At 42.6% G+C, this 24,620-nt stretch overlaps 2 protein-coding genes across 4 annotated transcripts in view; one reads left to right on the forward strand and one right to left on the reverse strand.

The window, feature by feature from the left end:
- clcn6 (chloride voltage-gated channel 6) overlaps positions 1 to 8,825 on the reverse strand; it is a 44,692-nt gene extending 35,867 nt beyond the window's left edge. The window contains exons 1-2 of the mRNA XM_033048245.1: positions 8,696 to 8,825; positions 73 to 132 (exon numbers count right to left, since the gene is read on the reverse strand). Coding sequence (XP_032904136.1) covers positions 73 to 132; positions 8,696 to 8,782 — 147 coding nt within the window. The 5' untranslated portion in view covers positions 8,783 to 8,825. The remainder of the gene's footprint in view (positions 1 to 72; positions 133 to 8,695) is intronic.
- An 83-nt stretch (positions 8,826 to 8,908) lies between these two features.
- Positions 8,909 to 23,825, forward strand: mthfr (methylenetetrahydrofolate reductase). 3 transcript variants are annotated; one of them, XM_033048248.1, is made up of 13 exons: positions 8,909 to 9,041; positions 12,049 to 12,436; positions 15,645 to 15,872; positions 16,515 to 16,753; positions 17,302 to 17,412; positions 17,512 to 17,705; positions 17,869 to 18,119; positions 18,422 to 18,556; positions 19,233 to 19,413; positions 20,001 to 20,183; positions 20,328 to 20,429; positions 20,629 to 20,748; positions 21,226 to 23,825. In XM_033048248.1, exons 3-13 carry the CDS (start codon positions 15,655 to 15,657, stop codon positions 21,430 to 21,432), a joined length of 1,941 nt encoding a protein of 646 aa, XP_032904139.1. In that variant the 5' UTR covers positions 8,909 to 9,041; positions 12,049 to 12,436; positions 15,645 to 15,654; the 3' UTR covers positions 21,433 to 23,825. The 3 variants fall into 3 exon arrangements, with proteins under 3 accessions (XP_032904139.1, XP_032904138.1, XP_032904140.1); XM_033048247.1 differs by having other exon boundaries at positions 12,049 to 12,420; XM_033048249.1 differs by lacking the exon at positions 12,049 to 12,436.
- Positions 23,826 to 24,620: the final 795 nt, after the last annotated feature.

The raw sequence follows: 24,620 nt of genomic DNA on the forward strand, positions 1-24,620 counted from the left end.
ATATGCAGCAGGTGTGCAGTGGACAGGAACAAGTGAAAATTGAATGCACCTTTACACCAGGCTATTGTATACCTCATAATCTTTGCGTGGTAAAATTTCATCCTCTTCCTCATGTGTCTCTCCCAGAATAGTCTGTCACAAAAATAGAATATTGCATTAATTCCAGCTCATTTAGATAACACAATCAAAAGTCCAAAAGTTGACAAAACCCTTGTCAACCTCGACACAAACAGTTGCAGAGAAACAAGGTTTCACAGAAAACTAATAGCCAACACAATGATCTATTACACTAGGCCCATACAAGACATCACTCAATGCTGCAGTTGAATTAAATTTGCATGGTGGAAGCTTTTGGGAAGGGTACCAAGGATAACATAGAACTGAAAAATTGAGTTAAGGTGGAGACTTGCCATGATCTAAACGAATAAACTTGAGGACTAAATGGTTACATCTTCCTGTACCATGTAATGTTAACTTTTATCATTATTTATTCAATTTTTATTGACAATAAACTAAACTCAGAATGATTACAGCTTCATAGTAGCCAAACCTCAACTGGTCAAGAATCTCACGAGATTGTGCACTTAGGGAGGGGCAAAGGACAACAATCACTAATTAAATCCTCAACCCTATTGGTTGCTGTCCACCGTCATCCATGCACTGGGGACAAAAACCCGACAATACTGCTCATTACCTCAACTTTGGGAAACTGTTGTAATGATTTGTAATTTTCCTGCAATAAATCCATCCCACCAGCAAGTCCAAAAATAATGGAACGATTCAGGCCCGAGAGATAATGTTGAATATTATATTACATATTCTCAGAGTTTCATCGTTGTTACAGTGAAATCATTGGGCAAAGCGAGGCAAGGACTAAGGACGAAGCGGGGTGCATACAACCCTTTAAGTCTGAACTACTTCTAAATGTATTTCTTATTGCAGCAGAGCTTCAACATTAACTCCACTTAAGCGAGCATATTTAAGGTTTTGGTAAAGGATTCATTTCATTTACCTGATCTGGATCTGGATCTGGAACAAAATCTTTGAAAGGCATAACATTTGGAATGAAAAGTTTTTGAACCATAATTCAGTTAGCTGCAGACTCCGCCCAGGACAGGAAGGCTCTGCAGGAACGGAAGGGACGTCACGACCGCGGTGCCACAGGTGCTGTCGCCGAGGGAGGACGGACGGAGCCGCGGCTCGAGAGACTCGAGAGACTAACAGAGACTAACAGAGGCAAAGAGGTTTGCCACGCACTGCAAGGGAGCAGTGGACCAGATAGGAAGAGCGGAAGGAATTACCACTAGACAGCCAAACCAGTAGGTAATTTACGGCTGGGGTGAGTACTTTCCCATTTATAGGAGGTAGGATTATATAAATAAGGGGTGTATCAATACAGTAGGGGATTCTTAAATAGGACCAGTTAATTACTTATATAAGATGGGCGGTCAGGAGATGTGCCAATACTGCGAGATGTGGGAATTTGTCGACACCATTGATGTAGAAGATCCCTACAGCTGCAGTAAGTGTTTGAGGCTAGAGGAACTCCAGCTCCGCATTGATGAGCTGGAGACCCAACTTCATACGCTGCGGTACATCAGGGAGGGGGAGTATTACCTGGATGTTTTGTGCCAGGGGATGGTCACACCGACCAGTTTAACTAATTCAGTAGGCAGTGAGCAAGGAAAGGAAGGTGTGGCCATAAGCGAGGCAGGTAGGGGGAACCAGGAGGAGATGCGGCAGGAGCCACAGCCCTTGTCCCTGACGAGCATGACCGAGGCTCTTACTCAATGTAAGGACGGGATCAGGGGCTGTGGGAGGGATGAGCAACCTGGCTGCAGCACCGTGGATCAGGAGGCCATTCAAGAGGGGGGAGTTAGAAGAAATGCCGTAGTGATAGGGGATAGTATTATTCGGGGGGTAGATAAGGTTCTCTGCGGCCAGCAGAACATGTCCCGAAGGCTGTGTTGCCTACCCGGTGCTAGGGTTAAGGATATCTCTGCGATGCTGGAGAGAAATTTGCAGTGGGAGGGGGAGGATCCAGTGGTCGTGGTCCATGTGGGGACCAATGACATAGGAAGGACGAGGAAGGAGGATCTGCTGAAGGAGTTTGAGCAGTTAGGGAATAAATTAAAAAGCAGAACCTCGAGGGTACTGATCTCCGGATTGCTACCTGAGCCACGGGCCAAATCGGCGAGGGTACGTAAAATTAAAAAGCTAAATGCGTGGCTCAAAGACTGGTGTGGGAATAATGGGTTTGGTTTCTTGGGCCACTGGCACCAGTACTGGGACAGGGGGGATCTGTTCTGTAAGGACGGACTTCACCTGAACGGTGCTGGGACTGGGGTCCTGGCAAATCATATAACTAGGGCAGTAGAGAGGTCTTTAAACTAAGTAGCGGGGGGGAGGTATCAAGGGGGGTAATAACGGCAGGGGTAGAGGAAATAGAGCAGGGTATCAGTGGGGAAGCGGTAAGTCAAAATGAGACAGGAGACAGAATGTGTGAAGATAAACCTCTAGATGTAAAAGGGGCAAAAACGGAAAGGAAGGGTAGTAAAAATCATCTGAAAGTGCTTTATCTAAATGCACGGAGTATTCGTAATAAGATAAATGAATTAACGGTGCAATTAAGTATATATAGTTATGATATCGTGGCCATTACGGAGACATGGCTGCAAGGGGATCAGGACTGGGAGTTAAATATAGAGGGGTACTCGACAATTAGGAAAGATAGACAGGAAAGAAAGGGAGGAGGGGTGGCCCTTTTGATAAGGGAGGGAATAACGGCAATAGAGAGGAAGGATATTGCGTTGAAGGATCAGGATAGTGAAACAGCTTGGGTACAGATAGAGAATAATAAGGGGAAAAAAACACTAGTGGGTGTAATTTATAGACCTCCAAATAGCTGTGACGCTGTTAGTCAGAACATAAATCTGCAAATAGTTGACGCATGTAAAAAGGGAACTGCTGTAATCATGGGGGACTTCAATTTTCATATTAATTGGGCAAACCAAACTGGGCAGGGTAGACTAGAGGAAGAGTTTATAGAATGTATTAGAGACGGGTTCCTAGAACAGTATGTCACAGAACCGACAAGGGGGGAGGCAATCTTGGATCTGGTCCTGTGTAATGAAGCAGGATTAATTAAAAATGTCATAGTTAGGGACTCGTTGGGAACAAGTGACCACAATATGGTCGAATTCCATATTCAAATAGAAGGGGAGCAGGTTGAAACTCAGGCTAGGGTGCTTAGTCTAAATAAGGGGGATTATGAAGGTATGAGGACTGAGCTGATCAAAGTTGACTGGGATAGCAGACTCAAGAATAAGACGGTACATGAGCAGTGGTGTACGTTTAAGGGTATACTGTATAACCTTCAAGAAAAATTTATTCCTATGAAGAAAAAAAGGGGTAAGGGTAAGAACAGGCAGCCATGGCTCAGTAAAACTATAAAGGATAGTATTCGGCTGAAGGCAAGGGCATATAAGGTAGCCAGAGATAGTGGGAGGGTAGAGGATTGGGAAGCATTTAAAGGTCAGCAAAAAATAACTAAGAGATTAATTAAGACGGGGAAAATAGACTATGAAAGGAATTTAGCGAACAACATAAAAACTAATAGTAAGAGTTTTTATAGCTATATAAAAAGAAAAAGGGTGGCTAAGGTGAACGTTGGTCCATTGGAGGGTGAGACTGGAGAGTTGTTGGTGGGGAACATGGAAATGGCAAAGGCATTAAACGAGTATTTTGTATCAGTCTTCACCATAGAAGACACAAAAAATATTCCAACGCTGGATAAACAGGGGGCGGTAGGAATGGAGGAGCTAAATACTATTAAGATCACCAAGGAGGTGGTATTAGGGAAATTAATGAGACTGAAGGAGGATAAATCCCCTGGGCCTGATGGATTACATCCAAGGGTCTTGAGGGAGATAGCGGTGGGGATTGTGGATGCATTGGTGATAATTTTCCAAAACTCCCTGGAGGCAGGAACGGTCCCAGTGGATTGGAAAATGGCCAATGTAACACCTATATTTAAAAAAGGAAGTAAACAGAAGGCGGGTAACTATAGACCGGTTAGTCTAACATCGGTGGTGGGTAAAATGTTAGAGACAATTATTAAAGAAACACTAACGGGGCACTTGGATAAACATGACTTCATCGGACAGAACCAGCATGGTTTTGTGAAGGGGAAGTCCTGTTTAACGAATCTGCTCGAATTCTTTGAGGAAGTAACAACCCGGGTGGATAAAGGGGAACCGGTGGATGTGGTATACTTGGACTTCCAAAAGGCTTTTGACAAGGTGCCACATAAGAGACTATTGCTAAAAATAAAAAATTATGGGATTGGGGGTAATATATTAGCATGGGTAGAGGATTGGCTAACAAATAGGAAGCAGAGAGTGGGGATAAATGGTTCATACTCGGGATGGCAACCGGTAACTAGCGGGGTTCCGCAAGGGTCGGTGCTGGGACCCCAGTTGTTCACAATTTATATAAATGATTTGGAGGAGGGAACCAAGTGTAATATATCAAAATTTGCGGACGATACAAAAATGGGAGGAAAAGTAGGGGATGAGGAGGATAGGAAGAGTCTGCAAAAGGATATAGATAAGCTAGGTGAGTGGGCAACAACTTGGCAGATGAAATTTAATACTAATAAATGTGAAGTCATTCACTTTGGGAAAAAAAATGATAGGGCAAGTTATTTTCTAAATGAGGAGGAGCTGCGTTGTAATGCAACGCAAAGGGATCTAGGGGTATTAGTACATGAATCACTAAAAGTTAGTATGCAGGTGCAGCAAGCAATCAGGAAGGCCAATGGAGTTTTGGCCTTTATTGCTAGGGGGATTGAGTATAAAAACACGGAGGTCTTGCTGCAGCTGTACACAGTATTAGTGAGACCACATTTGGAATACTGTGTACAGTTCTGGGGTCCATACTTAAGAAAGGATGTACTAGCCCTGGAGGCAGTGCAGCGAAGGTTTACAAGATTAATTCCTGCAATGAGGGGATTGACATATGAGGAAAGGTTAAGTAGGCTGGAACTCTACTCTTTGGAGTTTAGAAGAATGAGAGGCGATCTCATTGAAACATATAAGATCGTGAGGGGCCTTGATCGGGTGGATGCACCGAGGATGTTCCCAATGATCGGGGAAACTAGAACTAGAGGACATAGTTGCAGAATAAGGGGGGGCTCTTTTAAAACTGAGATGAGGAAGAACTTCTTCACCCAGAGGGTGGTTAATTTATGGAATTCACTGCCCCAGGGAGCAGTGGAAGCAGAAACTTTAAATATATTTAAGACTAAAATAGATGGTTTTTTAGCTGCCAAGGGGATAAGGGGCTACGGGGAGAGGGCAGGGATATGGACCTAGGTATGGTTAGTATAGTAAGACCTGAGTGATCTCCTGGACAAGTGTCGATCGCCTGGATTGGGGTCGGAGAGGAATTTCCCGGATTTTTTCCCCGAATTGGACCTGGGTTTTTATCCGGTTTTTTGCCTCCCCCAGGAGATCACGAGGTTCTTGGGGTGGAGAGGGGTGATAGCGGTATAAAGGGGAGGGTAGTGTCTTGTGTTCTGTGTCTTGTGTCTACTGTTTGTGGGTAAGTGTGTCTGTTTAGTGTTCAGCCATGAGCGAATGGCGGTGCGGGCTCGACGGACCTGGTGGTCTACTCTCGCACCTACTTTCTATGTTTCTATGTTTCTATAATCTGAGACTAAATAACAAAAGATGTAAAGTGGGATTTGCCTACACAACTGATTATTAATTGATATAGACACAAAAGGTCAAAAGCCTTCTTGCTATCCTGTAAATTTTATGATTCTGACATTACAGTCTGATCTTCATATTCTTCCAATATCCAAAAATCTATTGACCTCGTTTAAACACTTCCATCATATGAACAACCAGAGCCCTCCACAAAAGAATTCCAAACATCAAGTCTTATCGACCATTCAATCATGGCTAATCTATCTTCCCTCTCAACCCCATTATCCTGCCTTCTCCCCATAACCCCTTGCACCCATACTAATCAAGAATCTATCAATCTCTGCCTTAAAATATCCATTGACTTGGCCTCCACGCCCTCCAGTGGCAATGAATTCCACAGATTCACCATTCTGAAAAAATAAATTCCTCCTCATCTACTTTCTAAAGGTACATCCTTTTATCCTGAGGCTATGGACTCTGGTCCTAGACGCTCCCACTAGTGGAAACATATTTTCCACATCCATTCTATCCAGACCTTTCAATATTCAGTAAGTTTCAATGAGGTCCTCCCTCATCCTTCTAAACTCCAACGAGTACAGGCCCAGTGTCGTTAAATGCTCATCGTATGTTAACCCAATCAATTCTAGGATCACTCTTGTAAGCCTCCTCTGGACCCTCTCCAATGCCAGCGTATCCTTCCTCAGATATGGAGCCCCGAAGGCTTGAAGGGATATAGTAGGTATGTTGCAAAGCCTACCTGAAGCGTCTTTGAAAATCTGCCGTTGCGGGTGTGCGCTATTTTGGTGCCGTTTAGAGGGGGGCGGGTTTAAAACGCGATTTTCTCTAGGCTGTTCAAATCGAAGATGTTCAGCCTAGTTAATTATTAACGAAAAATCGCTGGAAGACCCCGTCGCAAAAGCTATTATTAGGTTTAAAGGCCTCGTATAATAGTTATAGTAGTTTAAAAATCAATCTCTAAACCCGCGACCGCCAGCAACCGCAGGGTCTCATAAAGCAAACAGCAGAAGTTAGGTTGTATATTTTTACATTAAAAAGGGCTTCTAAAGATCCCTTTATACAAAATTTAATATTGCGAGTAGCTCAATTTGGGCAAATTATATCGCGCAGTATTTTTCTGGGCATTTGGGGCACAAATCTACCGCAATGTGAACGTTCTAAACCAGCGCGTTCCACAGGGACCCACTAGAAAGCTGATTTAAATGGGCATTTATTTACAGCAATTGAACACTGAATTCCTTCCATTTGGTCTATAAATTAATGTAAATGAGATTTAAAAATCATGTTTTATTGTGAATTATTTGTGAATATTATTTGGACATTTAGGCTATTTAAAAATGTTAATAATTTATTAAGAAATGGATAGATGTTTAGATCTAGTATTGAAGTCTGAAATTAGCTACAATTATGTAACTAACTAATTATATGCTTTAATTTCAGGTCATCCAAGTAAGATTATTTTATATTTGTTTCAGAATGCTTCAATCTATGATAACTGAAAATTTCATTCAGTTCTCTTAATTTTTAAGAAAGTTATGGGCTTTTGACTGTTCACGATCACAACTTTTTTGTTATGTCCATAGAAAATCAATAGGGAACAAGATGCTCATTTCCGAGTATGAAAATGGCCATAACTTTTTAAATACTTGAGATATGAAAGTGAATTAGGTGTCAAATTAAACTTATTTTTATGCTTTATCTGATGGGATAAATTACAGACTTGATTTTTAAAATCTCAAAATTTTGTAACATTGCTAGATATAGGCATGACACTGCCAAGTGAGACCAGATTTGTGACAATACTTGGTCAACATGGATGAGTTGGGCCAAAGGGTCTGTTTCTGTGGACACAAGCAACTACAGATGCTGGATTCTTGAATCAAACACAAAGTGTTGGAGTAACTCAGTGGTCAAGCAGCATCTCTGGTGAACATTGATAGGCAGCTTACAACCCAGCGTGAATATTGATTTCTCTAACTTCAAGTAACCCTTGCTTTCCCTCTCTCTCAGTCCCTCCCCCACCCTAGTTCTACTGACTAGTTCTACTGTCCTGATTAAATATTACTGATTGTATACCTCGTTGTCACCTTCCCCTCAGCTAACAATGAACTATTCTACATTTCCTTCTCATCATCTGCTTTGATCTGTCATTTTCAAACCTTACCGTTCCATATCCCTGGACTTCCTCTCCCCTCTCAGTCTGAAGAAGGATCTTGACCCAAAACGTCACTCATTCCTTCTCTCTAGAGATGCTGCCTGTCCCACTGAATACTCTAGCATTTTGTGTCTATCTTTATGGGTACGCGACAGTTAGGGTTGGGTCCCATTTTCATACTGTGTCCGTTTTTGTGCTGTATAGCTCAGTGAATCACGAGAACAACACACTCAGTCCACAGAAATCTAATATAGCAGAAAGAGTTCTTCAATCTTTATATGGCAAAACCTTTACAATACGTAAAGGATACAATCTGATTATCCCTTGCCTGTAATACAAACTTTGTGAGTTGCTACAAAGTCCTCAAATCCCTTTCAACACCAGCGTCCACTGGCCTTTCAATAGATGTTCCCCTTTTCTGTTCCCGCTACCATTGTGAACAATTTCACACTTCCATACACTGTACGCCATCTGCCCCCTTTTGCCCAGTCATTCTCCATCAATTTGCAGCCTTCAAAAATCTACTAGCCACAACCTGTGACACCGAAAGGGCCCACTTATTCATTGTAGGACTTTGCAATGATACAGCCCACGGTAGACGGATGTGCGAGGAGGGGGACACCCGGTGGGGATGAGGAGAAGACGAGACGCCTGCACGGCTGGGAGTTACAGAGCCCGGGGCAGAGCAGGTGTCATCCCGGGAGTTTCTGCTTATCTCCAGTGCGGGGATTGCTTTGTGTGAGCCCACACACCCATATATATCCCATCCCGGTTGCCCGCGGCACAGCAGTGACAGCCGGCTGCCACTCACCAGTTCCTCCGGACTGCGGCCCTCTCTCTCCCCGCAACAGCAGCGGCAGCAACAGCAGCCCCACGGCGCACCCCGACCGCTCGCCATCGCCGCCCACGTGACCCCGCCCACCACGCACGTGACCGCTCGGGCCACCCAAACCGCCGTCACGTGCTGGGAACCGGCCTATCGCGGCGCGTGTAGCAGGGCCCGGGCGGCGCGTGCCCGGTTGTCCGTCGGCCTGGTCCGCGCGCGCGCGCGCTGGGACGGGGCTGAGGGAGCTCGAGACGCGCGGCGTTGGCTGCGGCCATTCGGTCAGCGCGTGGGTCCGGGTGACCAGCGGACGGGAGGGTCTGAGGGCATTATGGTAACTATTAGCCGTGAGGGGCCGTGGAGTCAACACGAGTGCTCGGTTGTTCTATTCATTCTCAGAATGGGTGGCGCAGCGGGTAGAGCTGCAGCGGTGGAGACCTAGGTTCGATCCTGACCTCGGGTTCCGTCTCTGTGTGAAGTTTGACGTTCTCCCCGTCAAGTCAAGTCACCTAATATAGCACATTTTAAAAAAAACAACTCTCGTTGGCCAAAGTGCTTTAATGGTAGTGAGGTTAAACTAAAATTATATAACCAGGAATTGGAGAGAGTAAAATACTATACGTTTTTAGGTTTATGGTTTGATGAGAGGATTACATGGATGGTTCATATTCAGAAAGTAGTGGACAAATGTAAGAAGATACTTAATGTAATGAGATGTTTAGTTGGATGTGATTGGGGGGCAGATAGAACAGCTTTGAAGGCTGTATACACGGGGTTAATTAGATCTGTGTTAGACTATGGTTGTGTGGTGTATGGGTCCACATCAAGTACTTCTCTTAAGAAAATAGACAACATTCAATATCAGGCATTGAGAATATGTACAGGTGCAATAAAAACAACTCCAACAGCAGCATTACAGGTTGAAATGGGGGAGATGCCTCTAGAGATGAGAAGGATACAGCTTTCATTGAATTACTGGATTAACCTACAGGGCCACAGTCAAGAACACCCAGCACAAGTTACTGTCAAACCATGCTGGGAAAAGGAGAGAAGGGAAACAAAAAGTTTTGGATGGACAGTGACCCAGAGAGTATTACAAATCAGCATAGCACAATTAAATGTGGTTCCAACGGTTCCATTACCTTCAATTCCACCTTGGATACTTCCAGATGCAACAGTAGACTTTACAATATTAGAACAGAAAAACAAGGATAAACAATGTATGTATAATTCATTCATCATACAGGAATACATTGACAGATACTACAATTTTGTCCAAATTTATACAGATGCATCAAAAGATTCAGTAGATAAAGTAGGAGTAGCATTTATTGTACCAGAATTTCACATCAAAGTAGGGAAGAGGATCAATAATGAGGTCTCAGTATACACAGGTGAAATTATTGCAATATTGTTAGCGGTACAGTGGGTCGAGGATACTAGGCCTTTAAGGACAGTTATTTGTTCAGATTCAAGTTTAGCAATAAAGAGTTTACAGCACAGCCATTCAGACAGTAGACCAGACATTTTGATTGAAATACAACAAACACTATTCAGAATTCAAATGATGGGGCTTACAGTCATATTTTTATGGGCACCAGCACACATTGGCATTAGAGGAAAGGAAATGGCAGATAAGGTAGCAAAAGAGGTAACAAATAGAAGTAAGATTGATTTAAGTATTCACATAGGTAAAACTGAAATCAAAGACATTATTAAGCAAAGACTGAAGGAAAGATGGCAAAAGCAATGGGAGGAAGAGCGGAAAGGACGGTGGTTCTACAGAGTCCAGAGGAAAGTGGGAGAAATGAGATGTGCAGGAAAAAACAGAAAAGAGGAGACAGTAATTTCAAGAATCGGATTTGGACACACTGGTCTGAACAGTACACTTTTTATAATAGGCAAGCATAATACAGGCAGATGTGAATACTGTGGGCAAGAAGAGACAATAGAGCATGTCATTATACATTGTGAGAGGTATGAGGAAGAAAGAAGACAAATGAGTGAACGATTCAGAAAAGAAAAAGTACAATTTGATTTAATAGATATTTTACAAAAGAATTCATATAAGTGCTATCAAATCCTATTGCTTTTTCTCAGGGTAACCAATTTGTTCGGAAAGATATAGGTTATTAGTATATAAGTTATAATGTTATTTGATCCGCACTCCATACCAGTTGGTGGCGGTAATGCACTAAAAAGTTGTTTGCCAACCGCCAAAAAAAAAACTACATAGAAGAACCAAGTGCTTTACATTTGTTATAAGAATAGCACAACAAAACAAGCTACATACATATATACATGTAGCCCTCACTCAGAGGACGTCAGGAAAGGCTTGGGAGTATAGATAAGTCTTTAGTCTTGACTTAAAAAAGTCGATGGAGGGGGCAGTTCTGATGGGAAAGGGGATGCTGTTCCACAGGCTAGGGGCTGCAACCGCAAAGGCGCGGTCGCCCCTGAGTTTATGCCTAGACCGTGGGATATTCAGCAACCCCAAGTCGGCCGATCTGAGGGGCCTGGAGGTGGAGTGGTGGGTGAGAAGACTTTTTATGTAGGTGGGGGCAAGCCCATTGAGGGCTTTGTAGACATGGAGGGCAGGATCGGGGTGATGTGGTCCCTTTTTCGGGTGCCCGTCAGGAGTCTCGCTGCGGCTTTTTGGACCAGTTGCAGGCGGGACAGGGAAGATTGGCTAATGCCAGTGTAAAGGGAGTTGCAGTAATCTAGGCGTGACCGGGTGGGTTTCCTTCGGGTGCTCCGATTTCCTCCCACATCTCAAAGGTGTGCGAAGTTGGAGGTTAATTTCCCTCTGCAAATTGTCCCCTAGTTTGAAGGGAGTGGATACGAAAGTGTGATAACATAGAACTAGTGTGATCGGGTGATCGATGGGTCGAAGGGCTTATTTATTACCACGTTTTATCTCTAAACTTATCTCAGAACTCCGAATGAGTTTGCCCTCAAGGATGTGAAGATGACCTTTGATGTGAAGTTTGGCATTGTGTAGCAATCATTTAACATGAGTAATTCAGCGGGTTAGGCAACATCTGTGGAGAACATGAATAGACGACGCTTCGGATCGGGTGACAACTCAGTCTGAAGAAGGGTCCGTCATTCCCCTCCACGGATAGTGCATAACCCGCTGCGTTTCTCCAGCACTTCGTGCTTTATTCGAAAATATACGATCCTTTTGAATTGGTTTGAAAGTCAAGTGGCGATTCTGTTCTGCGTTGATGGGAAGACGCTCGTGGATATCATAATATCGAAGCGACTCGAAAACGTTCTAACGATCCCACAGGTAGGTTGGGATAAAGTTTCTAAAATACTGACCCAACTAATGTTTCTAGGTCTGCTGCGAAACCGGTTAAGCGAAGTAAACCACCTACACCGTGCCCCAGATCCCCTAACTCTAACGGTAGAGTAATTGCACCGCTACTGAAAAACAGACGACGACGACGATACCGACTTGGATACTTGTGAAACGAACGGTCGAGTGAACTGAACAACAGAGAAGGCTGAAGTGATTTTGGCAGGAAGCATATGGAAATAATGAGTTTCATGGAATCAAGAACGCAATTCGTGCAAAAGACTTGGTTTATTTAGAAAGCGACAGGGCAATCCTACTGAGAATGAACGTGGGGTTTGGGGTTTATGAAATAGCCATGAAGACGAAGGGGAGAAAGGCCGTGGAAGGTGTGAAGGACGAAATAAACACGAAGGTTAGAAATTCACGAGGTAGCCCAAATATATTTTTAAAAGTTAAATACACAGAAGTCTGCAGATACTGGAATCTTGAGCAAAACACAAAGTGCTGGAGTAACTCAAAAGGGTCAGGCTGCATCTGTGGAGGGCTGAATCTAAAGACGCGTCCCAACCCGAAACGTATATTTCCTCAGTGCTGCTCTGTTTTTATTAACTCCGTTTTTCCACAGCTGTTTCCTGACCCGCTGGGTGTTGAAACAACATTTCGTATTTCAGTTTCAGATTCCCAGAATCTACACTGTTTGATTCAGTTTCAGATTGAGATTTCTAGAATCTACACTGTCAAGCCTGTTCCCCAATTAGGAAGATGGTGAATTGTGTCCCAAGTCCACTTTGCTCTCTGATTTATCCCATATCCCTGGATATTCAAAAATCTGTTGATTTTGTCATTTCTACCCTTGAAGAACTTTGAATCCTTAGCTATAAGTTACATTATAAACAAATCAATAAATTACAACTATCATGACTGAAGGAATGTCTCATCAGCAGTCCTGAATGTTTGAGACCCCCCCCCCCAAATGTCTGACACTGTGCCATTGGTCTGCAAATAGAACACCATTCACTCTGTCAAACGCTTCAATAAGGCTGATTCTTAACTCCAGAGAGTAGAAACTCTCTACTCAGTATCCCTAGGATAACCCCCTAAACACTTGAATCCAGTGAATGCAAGTATAGAGGTCAAAGCTGCACACTATATTATGTTGCTTGGAGTAAAGAAAGATTGGTTATGGGCTAAATTGACAAAGGTGTTTAAAATGGTTTTTTTTTAAATATTAACACACGTTTGTGTTTGTTCAATTAATTGTTTTGTGTTGTTAAAATCTCTTTTATTGTGGAGGTGGTTTTCAGATATTGTGATATGATTCGGTCCTGCTTTTGGTGCTCTCAGCTGGTGATCAAAATTGTGAACATCTATCTGTGTATGCATCGAAGTATAGAAGTTCTTCAGTCTTTGAGATTGGGTGCCTTGAGTTCAGCTTGCCATTCATTCGACAGCATGTCAGTTGCATTCCAGTCATGAGAGTTGGGTTTCTAACTGCCTCTGAATCTGCAGTGGGAGAGTCTGTAGTTAGTTGTGTTGTGAAGAGAACCACATTTTACTTTCACAGAACTCCAATTTGGTTCTAATTGGGAAAGCAGAGTGAAAATAAAGCCCAAAGGAAAAGGGAGCGAGAGAGGGTAGGGACAGATGGGGAGGCTGCAATGGATTTTACTCGCATCGTGTGCTGATTTTGACCGTGCCAATTTTTAAATTGTAAAAACGAAACTTGAAGACATATGATTCCAAAGGATGACTTCAGGAAGATCATCAGAGAAGAGAAGGGAAGAGACTTGCATGGATATGAGGATTGGGGCTACTGGATAGAGTGAGGATGAAGTGTCAAAGGGAACTGGCTGAGTATAATTGGAGGATGGACAGTGAGAACCAGGGGCTGGATGTTTAGTGTGCTGTGGGATAAGGTCAGTGGTGTTGAGGAAAAATGATGAAGTTTGAGGTGTTAATCTCTATCCTGAGATTGTTTTCTTTTGTTGTATGGATGTTATTTGAAAAGATATAGGAAGGTTGCACGGCAGTCGAGGTCACGACCCGTGACCCGTACTGTTGCCACGCAACGCCTTCTGGAGTACACGCGGTGAACGTAAGGTAAGCACTTACTATGGCTGCCAGTATAGACAGACGTCTTCTGTCCCAGCATCCGGACTCCACGCTGTCTGGTTCCACACTCACGGACCCCGGGCCCGTCTATCCCCATTGGGGGGGAAGAGGAGGTCGGGGTGCCCGTGCAGCACGGTCAGTGACTCTGGGTGAGGGGAGGAACCAGACTGTCCCCAACTCTGCTGCAGCTGAAGGGGGGTGGGGGATAGTTGGGGGATGGTCGGGGTCCTATCTCCAACTCTGCTGCAGCTGACGGGAACGTTGCCGGGTTTTCGTCCCCGTGTGTCCGCTGCCCGGAGCCGAGACCCTGCTACCCCAGGCCCAGTGTGTTGGCGCTGCCGACCCACAGCCCGTGACAGTGCAGCCGCACAGGGGGAGACTGGGCGGAGGGCGGCCGTGGCCGGACAGTGCTGACCCCAGGGGGAGAGTGTGGGCTGTCCCAAGGGATCCGCTCCTTCGGCCGCTTATACCTTGGTGCTCGGGTTCAGAGCAAAGATACTAGAGCATTTGGTTAAGAGCGCTCAGTCACCCTCCACAATTATTTCTAGTGCAAAAATTGACCATTTCGGCGGTATTTAACAGGAAAGAAAGTACACGTTTCGTGTGTTAAGTGTATGCCGGAGGCTGCCGTGTCCTCCAGAAGGATTGAGCTGCTCCGTGCGTCACGCCCTTTGACCCGATGACTTTACGTGCAACCCCCCTATAGATGGTGGCATAGGAATGGGAATCCGACTAAATGGCTGGCAGTGATTGCCATTATTGCAACCACAACCCCAATCCCTCGCAACTAGCAGGTCTTACCCCTTTACTACCCCCCACCCATCCCCATTCCAGTCTCCCATTGAAGTTATAGGGAGAGACAGATATGAGGAAGTCACGTATCAGCCTTGATTCCATCAAAAGGCTGAATTTACTTAAGAAATTAATTAGCTTATGTTCAAAAAAGTTGCAGTTACATCACATCCGGTTTGAAAATTCAAGATTCATCATATATATAGCAACATAATTCAGTTGCTTATCATATGTAAGATCTGTCACCAATTGATCATTTTTGAGGATTCTGGGGCATCTGAGAGTCACATTTATCTGGTGGAAATATGTGTGATGTGAGGGAGTAAAATGGTGACATGTATTTTGCTATCATAGTTCATCCACCAGTGATACCTTTTAGCACCTGCCAATGAGAAGAGATTCTGTTGGGACTACAACACCTTTGACTACAGCTCTTCAAAGTCGGCAGTGTACTTCAAAGTATATTGTAGATAGCCTTAATTTCCAGTTGATCAACAATAACCAGTTAAAGATTAGGGGAGAGTTAAAATTGTCTTGCTGATTCTTGGCTTAGACCACTATGTGGATCAGAAGTAGGGAATATGCCAGGTACAGATTCACTGAGTCCTTGGATGACCCATTGCCAATTACCAAACAAGTTGTGTGCTGATGCACCATTTCCTTCTGCTACTTATTGCATGAGAGTAGCAGTTCCAATTAATTAAGGAGCTGGATTTTTTATTTTTTTTGCAGATAACTAGTGATGCCGATCGAAGGACATAAAGGCATGGGGCGTGTGTCCAAATCTGATGAGGGTTCCAGAGATGGTTCGAGGGGAAGTTCATGCAGTTCAACTCCTCTGGCTGACACCGATCGACTCAAGGATAAAATGCGCCGCCGTATTGAATCAAGAGATATCTGGTTCTCCCTGGAGTTTTTTCCTCCACAAACGGCCGATGCTGCTGTTAATCTGATCTCCAGGTGAGGCTGATCATGACCTGGTATGTTAAAGCTCAAGAGAAGACTTAGCTTGGTGATGAGTCTGACTATTATATTTATTTATGGAGTGTGGGTATCACTAACAACCCCAGTTTCATTGTCCATCCCTAAATGGTCCAAAGGTGCAGATTCATTGTGCATTGGACATGTACAGTTAAATGGTAGAGAACTCAGAACTGTTGGGGGACAAGTTCAGCTCCAAGAAAAAGACACTACAGGTGGATAGGGTCATGAAGAAGGTATTTAATGCAGAAGAGATTCATTAGGTTGATGCTTGGAATGTAGGGCTTTAAGTTGGGAGAGATTGTTTATTCTCACTTGAACATGGGAAGCAGGGCCAACCTTATAGAAGTTTATATAATTGAGGGGCATAAATTGGAGAGATAGTCAGAAACATGTTGGCAGAAACATCACAATTGAACACATTTTTACTTTGGGACTGGAATTATTTTTGTAATTACTTGATAACTATTGAGGGTAACCATCCAATGTTTATCAACCCCTGATGCAGGTCAGTTTACTGTACAGATGAACGATTCTCCTGCATCATCAAATGATCCATACTTGGGATTTTGCAATAGATTGTGTGTTGTAACTTGTTGACTATGACTTTTGCTTGGTTAGGTTTGACCACATGGCTGTTGGTGGGCCGCTCTTCATTGGTGTCACCTGGCGCCCTGCTGGGGACCCAGGTGGCGACAAAGCGACATCTTCTATGGCCATTGCCAGTACAGCAGTAAATTATTGTGGCCTCGAGACACTGTTGCACTTAACCTGCTGTAACCAAACCAAGGATCAGATCACACAGCACCTGAAGAAGGCTCATAGTCTTGGACTGAAGAACATATTTGCACTCCGTGGTGGTAAGAAATTGAACAATGTTCTGCTTTTCACTTTTTCTGTAACTCATTTCCCCCTCATCATGTCACCCACCCCACCTCCCAGCCACGTAACAGAGAATCTCAAGGCTCAGTGTGAGAGCATGAATCCAGCCTTTCTGTTGCCTATGTTAATTCTAATGTCCATGGATATAGCAAAGGTGATTGTCAAAAGAAACTCAGGCTTGTGAGTAAATCTGCTTTCTGTGGCATTATCCATATGTTATCCTTTCATATTCTTCAATCTGTGAGGTATAGTTATTTTTCTATTGGACCTGTTAGGCAAATTACATTGGGGAGAGGAAAGGCAACTATAGACCCCATTAATGTGAAATATTTGTCACCTTCCTGTAAACAATACCATCACAGTTAAACACTGTTTGCTGCAGAGTTGGCCCTGTGTTAAACAATTTAAATATGATAGTCTATTCTGCATTTTTCCACGTTGACAATGAACGGTAGGAATGAAAACCCAAAGTTCAGAGTTAATGGGATGTATGAGTCAGTAACACATGCTGTTTTGCATTCTTTAGATCCCCTGGGTGATGAGTGGAAGACTGAAGAAGAAGGATTTAATTATGCTAGTGACTTGGTCAAACACATTCGCTGCGAGTTTAATGACTATTTCGACATCTGTGTGGCTGGTAAGCCAAGCTCTGCAAATCATGTTGGGTTTTTTTTGTATCTCCGTCTTGATGTCTGTCTTGAGGCAAGATGCTGATTTAAATGTTGTTTCATTGTAGGTTACCCAACTGGGCACCCTGATTGCGGCAGTTACAAGGAGAATCTCAGACATCTGAAAGTAAAGACAGATGCTGGCTCAGACTTTATCATCACCCAACTATTCTTCAAACCTGAGACCTTCCTAAAGTTTTATACGGACTGCCGTGCAATAGGAATTACTTGCCCCATTCTGCCAGGGATATTTCCCATTCAGGTATAGTGGTCCTAGAACAAGCCTTTCCGGCTGTGCCTTTGGTGATATAACTTGAGATCCCAGAGCAGTAATATCACCAAGTTTGCTGTAGTGCAGTACAATGCTTCTTGTGCTGGTACAACTACTGCTATTAACCTCATTCTTCTCATACCTTGTGTAACAGAGTCATCACTCACTGCTACAACTGGCCAAACTCTCCAAGCTGCAGGTTCCACAGGAAATCAAAGATGTCATTGACCCAATCAAGGATAATGATGATGCTGTTAGAAACTATGGTATTGACTTGGCCACTGAAATGTGCAGGGTTCTACTGAAGTCGGGGTTGGTGCCAGGGCTCCACTTCTACACCCTGAACCGAGAGGTGGCTACTGTTGAGATTTTGAAACGACTCGGACTGTGGACTGAGGACCCTAGGTGGGCTTGAACAAACAATTTAATCACGCACGATTGCTACAACTCGCCGCACTTAAGTTTAATGGCCCAACTACACAATTTGCTAAATATTACTTAAATTCTGCCCCAGTTTATTAACTTGCATTATTGATAAAGGATACCATATTTATTTTCTCTGTAAAGAGATTATTGCTTTACTATGCTGGTGCTGTAATTGTGCTTGGGAACTATTTGGATATTTCCCAGCTTTGGACCATTCTTTAAAAGGCTCATGGCATAAATTGTGTGCAAACGTTTTAATTGTTAACTTTTTGCTTTCGTAGGCGAGTGTTGCCATGGACCATCAGTGCCAATCCAAAACGAAAGATTGAGGATGTCCGACCGATATTTTGGGCTTCGAGGCAGAAGAGTTATATCTACAGAACCCAGGACTGGGATGAATTTCCAAATGGAAGATGGTATAATTATAAATCATTACTGCACTCTTTTGACTGAACGACTGCACTAAAGTGCAATACCCATATAGTTTATCATGCAAGGAAATTTACATTTGTAATTATTTGGCATTATACCAATCTTGGATTTTGTCAGTGGTGCATGTGGAACATTCTCACTGTGTCAAAGAGAACAGCCTGAGCTGCGGAGAGAGGTTGGGCAGGCTCGGACCTTATTCCTTGGCGCGCAGGGGGATTAGGGGTGGGAATAGATAGGGTGAATGAACAGAATCCAGGGTAGGGGAATCAAGAACGAGTGGGCATGGATTTAAGGCGAGAGGAGAAATAATTAAAATGAATTTGAGGGGCAGCTTTTCCGTACAGGTGATGGGTATATGGAGTGAGCTGCCAGAAGAAGTAGTTGAGGGAGATACATTACATCAATTTTTACATCAGTTCTCTGCAGCTCGGGCTGTTGAGTCTCTCATTTTAATTTTTAAGAGGATGAGTATGGATTTCATTGTGGAATTTTCTCACAGATGTTAGTTTATTGAACAGCCCTGCCTCCAATGTGGAGCACTTAATTTCCTGAGGAAACAACTGTACGGAAGATATTTACTGATGAAATCAACTCAATTGGTGGCTTTGCTTTAACTATGTTACTCAGTGTCATAGTGGTATGCTTTTTATTATATTTCAGGGGGAACTCGTCATCTCCTGCATTTGGCGAGTTGAATGGTTACTATCTTTTCTATCTGACGAATAAATGTCCCAAGGAGGACCTGCTGAAGATGTGGGGGGAAGAACTGGTAGACAAAAATAGCATCTTCGATGTCTTCACAGCATATATCACTGGGCAGCCCAACAGCAATGGGATAAAGGTAATATAACGATAAGGACCAAATAAAAACAACCCAAAAGATTTATGAAAATAACAATTTTGTGACTAATTTCCGAAGACAAGAGTTAAATTATAAATCCTGTAGGAGTTTCTGGAAACACTATTTTTAAACTAAATGTATAATTTAATGATCATGTCTTTATTATATCTAATAAACATCTTGCGGAAAGCTGGGTATATGTGTTATTTTGTCGTTGATTGGGATAAGGTTTATTCTGCTAGCAGTTCACTAAATTTGACTAGAACATGACTTTATGTAGCAAATGCAAATGCACAAAATCTTGAATTCTGGAACCCAGAGGCAATTATTTTCACTGATCATATATCAAAAAGAGTGCAGTAACAATCATTCATGAGAGATGTACTCGGGTTCAGTTCTTTCCCTTTTATTCTTCCCTTCTCCCTCAATATCTATTCTCTCCCAGTAACATGGCAGCTGAGATTTCACATGTAGCTAGTTAACTTGTCCAATTAAAGTTCCATCTTAGAGACTCAAGGGTTTAAAGGGTCAAGCCAGTCCAGTTCTTAAATATAAATAAAACTCTGTATTTCTGGTTTGTACTTCAGGTGACATGCATGCCCTGGAACAATGATGCTCTGGCACCAGAAACATCCTTGATGAAAGATGAACTGGAGAAGGTGAACCAAATGGGAATTCTCACCATAAACTCCCAGCCCAACATTAATGCTAAACCTTCAACTGACCCCGTGGTGGGCTGGGGGCCTGAGGGAGGCTATGTATTTCAGAAGGTAAGATTCCAATGACACTAAAAATAAAGAGATCCATTTGAGATTTCAGAAGTCCTTGATTTAGAAATATGTCCATGTGAAGATAGACCATGAGCATTGTTGCCATTTTTTACCTTTGCTTTAATCTTGCTATTCCTATTTTAGGCATATCTTGAGTTTTTTACCTCCTCTGAAAATATATCTACTCTGCTCAAAGTTCTGAAGAAATATGAAATGCGTGTGAACTACCAGATTGTGAATGTGAAGGTAAGGAGTTATTATCACCAGTACATGAACACCAAAGAAACAAAATGATAACAGCCCAATTCATGGGGTAACATTATGCAGATTTCCAGACATGTTCAGATGTAGTATTCTATCCAACCTGACATGGCTAATTATGACTACAGCTGTTTTTTTTGTCAGATTTGTCATCTTACCGTGTACCATTTGTGACCTTTTGTAGGGCGAGAATATAAATAATGCTTTCAATCTGCAACCGATTGCGGTTACATGGGGTATCTTCCCAGGCCGTGAGATAATTCAGCCCACAGTGGTCGATCCTATCAGCTTCATGTACTGGAAGGTAATGAAAATTGAACTTTGTGGAGAATTTAATAAAACACCTGGTTGCTTTGTAAAGAAGTGACAATATATATACATTTCATGTCCTTTCGCTGCAATTGGCCTCAGCCCATTATCTGTACATGTGTAACAGTTCTCAATACAATGCTCTGGGATTTCTGACTTGGGGTCCTGACCTGAAATGTTGTATATCCATTCCCTCCACAGGTGCTGCTCGACCCACTGAGTTCCTCCAGCACTTTGTGCTTTGCTTGTTATTTTGAGTGGTTAACAAAACAGAAATATGGCATAACCTCCTTCCATTTGGATAATCAACAATATTGTGTTTCCAACAATTTAATTAATATGTGATCCATGTGTTTCTATAGCTAGCTAAAAAGGAGAAATACTTTTGACTCGAGAGAAGGGAAAAGTTTGTTTGAGGTGGAGGAGAAGGAAGCAGATGATAGAATTGATAACATTGCCATTTTGATTTTAGGATGAAGCCTTCGCCCTGTGGATTGAACAATGGGGAAAATTGTATCCAACTGGCTCTCACTCTCAAAAGATAATTCAAGATATTCATGATCAGTATTACCTGGTCAATCTTGTGGATAATGACTTTCCACTTGAGAACTGTCTCTGGCAGGTTATTGATGACCTCTTTAAGTTAAAGGCATCAGAACAGACGCATGGTTCAGCTTGAGACATACCAGTGGAGTTAAGTTGTCTCAATGTCCAGGATAACTTGCAATCTCAAATAGGCATTAAATGTTGATGTGCCCATGGACTCAACATGAGAGGAACACCACATCTCAGCCTGCCGTGTGCAAATCAAGATGTCCCTGAACTGAGCAGAATGGATTTCTAATAGTATTTGATGGTGTGTTGTGATTTGTGTTGCTTTGCACAGAACGAGCAGTATTTCTACAGGTTTCAGCAGAAGAACAGGATTGAATAAGTACTTGGTTCTGGCAAAGCCTGTTAATAATGGAAGATCATTTATTTATTATGTCTCCATATCTCCATTGTTCAGCAAATGCCAAATGACCATTTTTCATTTGGATGTAATGGTAAGTACTCTGCAAGAGTTAGGAAATTGCACCTGAAGCTTGACTGCTTTTGCCAAACATCTAGAATGGAATCATTCAGTATCCGCTAGTCTAATCAGAGCAGGCAATTGTTGTAGCTTGTTTACATCCCCTTACCACTTTGTACACGTGTAACACTTGTTGTATTGTAGTAGTTGAGATCCTAACCAAAAATCTCATTCTAAGAGTAAGTAGTGTGGATTGGATAAATTACATTTCCACAGTGGAGTGGGGTGTCACAGGTAATATGGTTCTTTGACCAACATCGCCTGGGCCCATGACTGAACCAATTTTTGTTGTCTCACTACAAGCCCATATTGCAATGTTCAGTGGTGAGATCAGAGGTTTATGGGGTAAAGTTGTTTACAAGTCTAACCCACTGAATTGATAGCTTACAATTTAGACCTGCCACCAGCTATTCTCTTGAATAATTCTGATCTCTTCTTGTTTTCATGTTTTTCTTAATATTTGCTGGAAGACAGATGCTTTTCTTGGACTGTGCAATGAACATGTCTTGATATAATCTAGGTATTAAAATAACCCTGAACCCATGTTTAAGCTTAGTTTAGAAACTGGCTTAAACTGTCTTGTTTTCGATTCTACATTGTGGAAAGCCCTATTGTTGGCTGCTGACCTGCAGTATATTTATATAACTGGGAATCAGTGATGTTACAGGGTCCTAGCATGAGTGTGGCAGTAAAGATGTCAAATGTCCCTCTATAGATTCCATCAATCCCATGTGCAGGATCTATTGAAATAATCTGAGCAGCCTGGAAATGTGAGGAATAGATAGTGCCATAGTATTTTTTAATGTTTGTCTGAGGGTGCAGTTGGAGGTGTGTTCAAATCACTAGAGAGGGATATAAAATCATGTGTTTATTTGGGTACTATTGTGGGAGTTTGTGACATGTAAATCACTGCTGTATTTCTTTAAATTCCAACAGTAACCACTCCAATAAAATGCATTGGCTACAAAGCTCTAACAATAAAAAGGAAATAAACTTGGATATAGATCTGGCACTAAATTCAGATTATGACAAAGTTGCTCAACATCAACCTTGCAAAGTCCAACTCGAACGGCTGTCTGGTGTCTAAATTTGGACAGCTGTTGTAACAAGTTATAGCTGATGTAGGCATACTCCTAAAGCCATAACTTACTCAAAATGTGCCAAAATGCTTCCTCAATCCCTGAGTATATCCTGTCCTGCTGGCAGGACAGACCGAGTAGGAGTAGTAGCATAGTAGTATTCGGGTGGGAGAAAATAGCCCTGCCAGTCCTCAATATTGACTAGATCCTGTGAAGTCTCCTGGCATCTGGTTGAGCACAAAAAAAGAAACCTTCCCCTGATTATTGCCAACAGCTAATGAAGTGTTTCTCCATATTACACAATGTTTGGAAGTATCAAAGATACAGAATGTACTCTGGACGGAGAGCGAAAGTGTTCACCACCAAGAATGCTTGGGAGGGCCAGCACTGATTAAACTAAAGGACATGGCTGCCAAACTGAGTCTGAATCAACATGAGCTATAATTCAGCTTAATTCAGGGAAATTAAGGAATTTGCCAACACCATTTGCATTTAAATGTCACTGCCAACATTCCTTAAACAGCCAAGAGAAAAGTAAATGTTTAAATTATGTCAGCTTGCTGATGTAACCCACTTATTAAATGTAACCATTGCTAAACGACTAATTTTGTAAGACATTTGTAAACGGTGAAATACGGTGCACCTGACTGCATAAGCTTGGTGGTAGTTGGACATATCCTTAGTTTGAGTTGCCTCTGGCCTCTTGTGGGATGGGCACTGTGGGAAGTCCCCAACATTAGGAGATGCATAGTTGCCAAGGGTAAGTGAGCTTGTGGAATTCGTGGGAGATGCAGTGCACTTCAACCCATATTTTGTGTGAAAAATTCTGTGGAATATGAAGATCTCTGAAAAGAAGCATTGGTAATAATACTCTTTGACATCACTGCTACTGATTATTAAAATACTATGTTTTACTTTGAATTGCTGGCTTTTTCTTCCAGTAGCATGGGGAAAGAGACATATAATGACATCTTTCATATGCCATCTGAAAAGGCTCAAGCTGCAGGAGAATGTAGGGTAGCAACAAAGAAAAACATATCTATTAATTCAATGGGTATAGTAGCTCGCACACAAAATCTATATTCAATCAGAGACATTAATGGGAATTCCCTCAGTTTGATTTTACAGGCGGTTTGAACAAACTTGTTTCAAGCAGTTTGCCAGAAAAGGGCAAGGAAAGACTTTGGGCTAATTTTGAAAAATCTTTCATGCCTACTTTGACTACAGAAGGTGATCAAACACCTTGGCATATGCTATGGATAGGCTACAGTTGGGATAGGCTACAGTTCATCACCTTTCATCTGCATGCATGTGGCAAATTCATTTGTCAAGGGGCAGCAATTTATATTAGACACCTGAATCTGCTTCAAGGAATCCACTAGTCCTGAGATATCTAATTCAAGGTTCTCTTCTCCAATGTCAGCTAAATGCTAGGATTGAACTTGTTTGGTGCCAGGCTATGCCCTCAAAGATCTAGTATCTGGTTTAGGCTAATGTTTTAATACACATCTCAAGTTGTTTTTAACTAAAGGAACAAAAAGAAAGTCTGAAGAAGGGTGTCGACCCGAAACGTCACCCGTTCCTTCGCTCCAGAGATGCTGCCTGTCCCGCTGAGTTACTCCAGCATTTTGTGTCTACCTTCAAAAAGAAATACAATTCCCCCCCCCAAAGATGATCTTGAAGCACTTTAGTGCTGAGGTTTGTTCAGGTTTCATA

The sequence above is a fragment of the Amblyraja radiata genome, chromosome 31 (assembly GCF_010909765.2).
Source record: "Amblyraja radiata isolate CabotCenter1 chromosome 31, sAmbRad1.1.pri, whole genome shotgun sequence".
Classification (NCBI taxonomy): Eukaryota; Metazoa; Chordata; class Chondrichthyes; order Rajiformes; family Rajidae; genus Amblyraja; species Amblyraja radiata.